Source organism: Lygodium microphyllum, chromosome 25, assembly GCF_053477565.2.
Source record: "Lygodium microphyllum isolate KBCC chromosome 25, Lygodium_microphyllum_v1.1.10, whole genome shotgun sequence".
Lineage (NCBI taxonomy): Eukaryota > Viridiplantae > Streptophyta > Polypodiopsida > Schizaeales > Lygodiaceae > Lygodium > Lygodium microphyllum.
This window is the reverse complement of record NC_141159.1, coordinates 69,929,636-69,936,743: the sequence shown is the minus strand read 5'-3', so window position 1 is coordinate 69,936,743 and position 7,108 is coordinate 69,929,636. Positions and strand designations below refer to the sequence as shown.

The window sequence follows — 7,108 nt, the reverse complement described above, 5'->3', positions numbered from 1 at the left end:
ACAATGAAAACAATTGCCGCATTCTATATAGGGATCTTCTTCTTGACTTTGTCGAGCAGCAACATCTCTAGTGGTCGTGCAACAAAATCATGCTCGGGGGAGGAAGAAGCCTATGGCTTTGGGCCACCTCAACCTCCCTATCATTGGCAAGACCCTAGGTTTCCTTGGGACTCAAAAGAGGAATGCTTCTTGGGAGTTTGTCTGTCCCATGTCACCCAATTCACCAAGGTTAAAGATGAGCCTCATTGTAGACGACCCTATTGTCATGATCAATGCCTCCCCTATTGGAAAGGTCATCGTCATCGGTGAGAACTAGTTTGTCCATCTCATGGCCCCCTAGTGTTGTCTTTGTCATTGGGTTGCTTCCTCATCTCCCTAAATTCTAGCCACAATGCTAAGTGCATCTGAGAGAGCATCATGCCTTCCTACACGTTGAGCCCCTACAAATGTACACTTTCCATGGAGATCACGGTGTTCAAGACTCTTTGATCCTCTATCAGAGAATGTTGGGAACGCAAGCATCAGGCTAGAGCCTTCCCCCTCATGAAGCATATCATATTATGGTTTGTATGTGAGCTATTCATGAACAAATATGAGAAGGGACAAAAGATGTTGGTGGAGCCCTTTTTTATGATGATGAAGGGGAACAAGATGCTGGAGGAGCCCTTCTTTATGATGACAAAGGACTCCCTTAGCCACAAATCATGCTACCTGATAGTCAATACTCCAAGTCCTTGGCAGATATCTTGAAATACCTTTACCTCTCTCTTCCTTTCATCTTTTTTAGCCTTGCATTTTCAAAAAGCAACAATACATAATCACCCTCCACAAACTACAAAGCACGTCTATGGTGATTAATTGCCTTCTTTTGCCTTTTCTCTAATCTTTGAAGTGCATACTTTATATTTGCATAGGCTGCATCCAAGTTTTTCACATAACGATTAGCCTCAAAGATCTTATCCTTAGTCTCCAAGATAGGTGGTGCACTGTACTGTTATATGCAAACTCAACTAATGGAAAACATTGCTTCCACTATGTTTTGTGGTCTAAAACATAGCATTTCAAAAGATCCAATACTGTGGAATTTTCTTTCTTAGATTGATCATCTATCTAGGATGGAAGGATGATGAGAATTTTAGTATGCTACTACCCATATTCCCAAACAACCCCTTCCAAAATTAATTGGTCATCCGAGGGTCTTGATCCCTGGCGAGTGACTCTCCTATACCATGATACTTAAAGATGTAGTACAAAAACAACCATGCCATATGATCAACCATTGCTTCTAGATAGAATGTAGATAGATTTACCTAGGGGCCCTTGCCACAAGCCCCTACGTGTCAATCATTGTGACTTGACCAACCCATTACAAGCAAGGATGACTAAAATTTAAATTAACAAGATTATACTATTAAAAACATTATTTATTATCAGTAGCTAGTACGTGAGTGTGAAGGTAGATCTTTAGCCTCTCCTAAAATAGGTTGCAGGATTGAATCAATTGGCTGAGACTAGGAACCTTAGAGGGGTGCTTTTTTGGATTTTGAAATTATTAACCCTTCGAGTCATTAGTAATTGGCTCTAAGCGAAATTATCCATGGCCTTCCATATATGGTTGGAGGAGAGGAGGCCAGATTCTTGTAGAGGGAAGTACCTCTTTTGAGAGAGATGAGTAGAGGGAAGTACCTCTTTTGAGAAAGATGAGGAGATTCTTGTAGAGGGAAGTACCTCTTTTGAGCGAGACCTCATCTCTGTCTTGGCCTATAGGGGTAAGGATGGCTAGCCTTTGATAGATGATGAAATTAAGGACAACATGGTATTGCTAGTTGTTGCGGCCCACAACACAAGGATTGTGGTGTGGGCATCATGCATGCACGCCTTGGTCATACTACTCATCGTCTTCGATTGCTACTCTTGCCACTCAAGCTATATCATATGCATGAAATGATGAGCAAGTGGGTATGTGTGGATCTGGATCGGTACTGGTAGTCCTCTCTCTCTCTCTCTCTCTCGTATCCGTTTTGCGCTTCCTGCCCACTAAGCACCATCGTATCTTTTCATTCCACACCTCTCCCACAATCGAAAATTGCCGAGATTTGAAAGGACATATGCTAGCATTTAAAAAAAAAGAAATTATTATTATTATTTTCATCTTAGGCGCTAATTAAAAAATAGCAATGAAAGTGAACAATGGGCATAGGGCGTGCCTAAAAAGTACTTCCTATAGCCGCACGTGTAAAGACACTCAAATGTGATTATCAAATAAAAGACACTCAAATATGATAATCTAAATTACTCACAAACATACATCCGGTGTGAACGCGTGGTACTGCGTGAGGCGTGATGCGGCCATGCGGATTGTGCCGTTTGAGGCTGGCTCTGGCTCGTGCGCTCTCTCTCTCTCTCTCTCTGCGCCCCGCCGCTCCCCCTTTCTTCTTCTTCTTCTTCTTCTTCTTCTTACATATACGTATTATCCAACCAGGTATATATGGCGGCGCCACCTTCCTCCAGCTCACATGCAGACGATATACTTTATCACGATCCTTTCCACGGCGGCCTTGTCTTCATGCGACCGTCTTCATATAGCCAGGTGATGGAATATACTCATAATTATCGTCCCCATGCAAATTATCTCTGACCCTGATATTCATCCTTCATGAAAAATCGAATATACTCTATCGATGATGAAGAATCGTGATGCTCTCCTCCTCCTCCTCCTCCTCCTCCTCCTCCTCCTTTCTTGTGTTATAATGACATTCAGTGCTGCTCGTTTCCTTGTACGCCTGCAGGATCTCATGCGAATCGAGGACGTTCCACATGAGCAGCACCGCTTCATCAGTCCTTCCCCCGCGACAAGGCTTCCATCACCCATCAGATCACACTACCGCACTCCTCCTCCCCACGCTAATTATTCCACCTCATCAAGTAAGTAAGCTTTGACCTAAGTCTCTAGGTTGATAACCTAGTGATTTGTTTATATATGTATGTATATATGTATGCATGTGTGTGTCTGCTTACTAAATTTATTTTCCTTCTTTAGTATCATACAATAGCTCATCATGCCACCCTGATCCTTGCAACACTTCAACTTCATTTATTAACTATAGGCATGTACCAAAAGAAAGCTTACAGCGACTTGTGGTTCTCTAAACTCTAAACAAGACTACTATTTCTTACAGCAAGAGAGAAGGCTAAGATCTACTAGTTTCTTTGGGGAGAGGAGGTAAAGCATAGGGATGAGTGCACTAATGTCAAACTTCTAAAGACCTTTGTGTAAATTCTTAGTGAGCAAGTGCTACATGTGGAAAACTTTATAGGTGGGAGAGGATGGAGTGGAAATGGACCTCGTTGTGTTTTTCACATACACATGGCTAATTGGTGGTGGTTATTCATTCATAGTTTTTTATAATTATTTTTCTAAGTTTACACATGATACATATTTCATAATTAGTTACTAGCTTAAGGGAATGTAAGGAAGGCCTCTATGAGCGGTTATGGGAATAATAATTCTCTAGGGATTGAACTTTAATAAATATTTACACATTAATTTTTAATATTTTCAATGCTAGATTCAAACATGTTCATCCCTAGTCTCTCCTATCTCTTACATATTCAAACATGTTCATCCCTAGTCTTTCCTGTCTCTTAGAGATTCAAACATGTGCATGCCCTCTCTTTCCTCTCTTTTATCCTCTAATGAGTGCGCCACACACACACACACACACACACACACCTCTCTCCAACTGTAGTGAAAACCTCCACTAAAGCTCAACCTATCTTATATGAATATACTCACCTCCACCAAAAATGTATGAATTTATGGGTTAGAAATAACATTTAAATAATTAGCTATTGAAGTTAGACATAGTCTCGCATTGTACTCTCACAAATTCAAAAGGAAAAACTTAATTATAAATTTGATATGGGTTTTATTATATTTTAAATATCTTTCTAATTTTTTACCTATTCTTTAAGCCATGAAGTAGATCAATGCGAGCGCATATATAGCTTATTTTGCTCCTCCATGCAATATGATGGCCCTGAAGGAGTTTACTATGCTAACTCTACAATAAGAAGAGCTGAGCCCAAAGGAGTAAGAGTTACTTTAGTCTCATGAGACAAGAAACCCTTCACTAAGTTTTCCCATCTATGGTCTTGGAATATTTATGATGATCACATTGACATGCAATGCAATATTTGTTCAACTACCAAAAGATTGTGGAGGAACAATTCGAAGAGCATGATTCAAATACAGGAAAGCACACAATGCGTATTTTGAGAGGTCTAAGAGATAAGGTGTTTAACTTCTCACTTTTTCAAGCATTTATATTCATATTTAAAGTCAAACTACCATATTTATCATACCACATAGCATTTTAATCTCATTTTAACATGATACATGGATCTTTAAATTAGGGTCACTCGATCACATACGAACAAGATATTGCTTCAGGACAAATTCAAGAACATGAAACATTGCACAATCTAGAAAAAGGTAACTATTCACATGGCAATACAACAAATGACTAATTAGACATGCTGACATTTGAACAATATGTTCATTTTATAGATGAGGTGGCCAAGTTTGATAGGAAATGGAAATCACGTGCTGAAAGAAGCTTTCCAGATCAAGACAGACATTTTAGGAGAGAAGCGATTGCATTTATACCAATGTAAAAGAGAAGTACTAGTATATGGCTACATGAGCTTGTTGTATGCTTTAAAGTTCTTGTTCACATATAATTGTATTATGCATTATGTTATAATTGTAACTTCCATGTAATTCCTATTAGATATTTATAAGTTGTTATGGGTTATTTGTACCAATACAAACAACCCATAACAAGTTGATATGATTAATAATAGGTCTTCTTTTCAGGTACTTATAGAGCTCGAGATGGATTGGCCTTACCCACCCAACCACCAACAATTCATACTATCAGGTCAACACTTCAGCCTCTCATATCATAACCCTAAACCTCAACAAACTGTATTAGTTTTAGATAAATACTTCTCATCCTAAAATGTCCCATTTCTGGTTAAATTTCTTCACAACATGAAAGCACATTTAAACACTACTTTGAAAAAGACTTCAATATATTTTTTATTAATTTTGCATTACCCTTTAAACATAAAGATGTAGATATGAGGCTCAATCAACTTCATATCACATGTCTACTCATGTTAATAGAACTAGATAAAGGTTCTCATCACATATCTACTCTTTCAATTTTAGCATTAAGCTCATTCAATTTCTCATCACAAAACTACTCAATAATAGTGTGAAGAAAACCAATAACAATGAAATTTCAAATCCCCTCAAATTATGTATATTTTCCATTAGGTGTAATGAAGTTTGCTGGACTTTAAACTAATGTTAATAAAAGTGCAAAAATTTTACCCCAAATGCATTGTTAAGGATTAAAAAATATCTGTATGAGCTAAAACATACCATGGAATTAGTGTAGCATATATGAAGTATTAGTTTCTTACAAAGATTATTTTAAGAAGCACTTGAATCTATGGTCTAAAATGTTTCCAACATGCTACACTTGTAGTCTAGTATATCCATTACAATCAGTACCTTGCAAGAAATTGAGAAACATGTTATCATATTCCAAATCAACTTGTACAATCTTTTGAGAACTTATGCTAACAAAATTTACTGCCTATTGAGGTGGCATTTTGGGTCAAACTAATATATTAAGGATATTTGTACTTGGTATGTAGTACATTGTATGACAACATTATTCTATCACATATTGATGTATTGAAGATATATGTACGAACTTTTATGACAATAGTTTAAATTTATTGTTGGTAAAAGTTTTTAAGTGTATCATGTGCATCTAATAGAAGGGATTTTTATAAGGGATCCACATTTGACACATTCTTTGCATATAGAAGGGTGACACTTCAAGAGGGCGTTCAGATTTACATAGAATATGGGTGTATTTCATTCATGAGAAAATTGCAGGTAAGGATTTTTCTATATATGCCTTTTAAAAAGTCATATAGAGGGTTTAGACATGTAGAGAATCTAGTTATCTAACACTTTCCTATGGAATATTTAGAAATGGACAATAATTAAAAGTAGCAACTAGTGAACATGCAGATTTGATGTATGAATAACCTATGGGATATTTGTAAAGGGATAATATTGAAAGTAGAAACAACACTTGTAGGATGTTTATAAATGGAATCCATAGAACTTTCAAGAACACCTTATATCACTCTATAAGATATATGACATGAGTGGAAAACAAATGCTCACTTCTACAGGGGGGCCTATCTCATATAATAGGGCTTACATTCGATGGATTTTATTGTAATCTCTTAAGATGTAACCTCTTGTGCAATTATGATCAAGCTTCAAGATTGCATGAGAGACTTCTAGATAAGTTGCATAAGGTTAGGTGTAGAGATTACATGAGAGACAAAGTCAACTAAGGTAAGTCTAAAAATTGTATATGAGCATATGAAAAAAAGGGTTGTGTTTCGTAAGATCCTTAATATCTTAAATATACTTGAGATCAATAAGCTAGAATAGAATAATAGATGGGTGAAAGCATGTATTTTTGGCCTATAAAGTAAGCACAAGACTTTGCCTTTTATGATTAAAAGTACAACCACATAAAAATGTTAAAAAGAATTTGAGTTAAACAACATAAAAATAAGTCTTGTAAAGTACAATCTATCAAAATAGTTACTTATATATTAAATGAAATCCATGACCAACCTAAACTTTAGTTTGGGGGTTTTCACACTAATCTTGTAGCAAAAAAACCATAAATGTGCCTATTTGTATAGCTTACAAGAATTTTTAGATTTTATTTGGAGATATCTTATACAAAAAGCTCTTATAACAACTTGACAAAAAAATTACGTGTGAAGGGGGGATTAAGGGAAAAAGATTAAAGGATTTAAACCTTAAACAGGGAATCAAATAGACTAGTCGATGGACTGGTAAAGCTCGTTGATGTTAGCAAGAATGTTGCCGCCTCCTCTCATTCATATCGCCATTTGAGCTAATCGACGACATCATCAATATCATCCTTGTTTGAAGCGAACTCAAAGTATGGGGAAAATTTAGCCACAAGAATGAGCC

At 36.8% G+C, this 7,108-nt stretch overlaps 1 protein-coding gene across 7 annotated transcripts; it reads left to right on the top strand.

Annotated features, from left to right (window-relative positions):
- Positions 1-2,360: 2,360 nt before the first annotated feature.
- Positions 2,361-6,592, top strand: LOC148014350 (uncharacterized). Of its 7 annotated transcripts, XM_087666735.1 has the most exons (10): positions 2,361-2,386; positions 2,483-2,590; positions 2,790-2,925; positions 3,987-4,093; positions 4,216-4,296; positions 4,417-4,495; positions 4,571-4,673; positions 4,890-4,943; positions 5,905-5,977; positions 6,283-6,592. In XM_087666735.1, the coding sequence occupies exons 2-10, from the start codon at positions 2,489-2,491 to the stop codon at positions 6,448-6,450; spliced, it is 903 nt and encodes a 300-aa protein (XP_087522861.1). In that variant the 5' UTR covers positions 2,361-2,386; positions 2,483-2,488; the 3' UTR covers positions 6,451-6,592. The 7 variants fall into 7 exon arrangements, 5 of the variants coding, with proteins under 5 accessions (XP_087522861.1, XP_087522862.1, XP_087522865.1 ...); XM_087666736.1 differs by lacking the exon at positions 2,361-2,386 and having other exon boundaries at positions 2,414-2,590; positions 5,908-5,977; XR_015688642.1 differs by lacking the exons at positions 2,361-2,386; positions 6,283-6,592 and having other exon boundaries at positions 2,414-2,590; positions 4,880-4,943; positions 5,908-6,000.
- Positions 6,593-7,108: the final 516 nt, after the last annotated feature.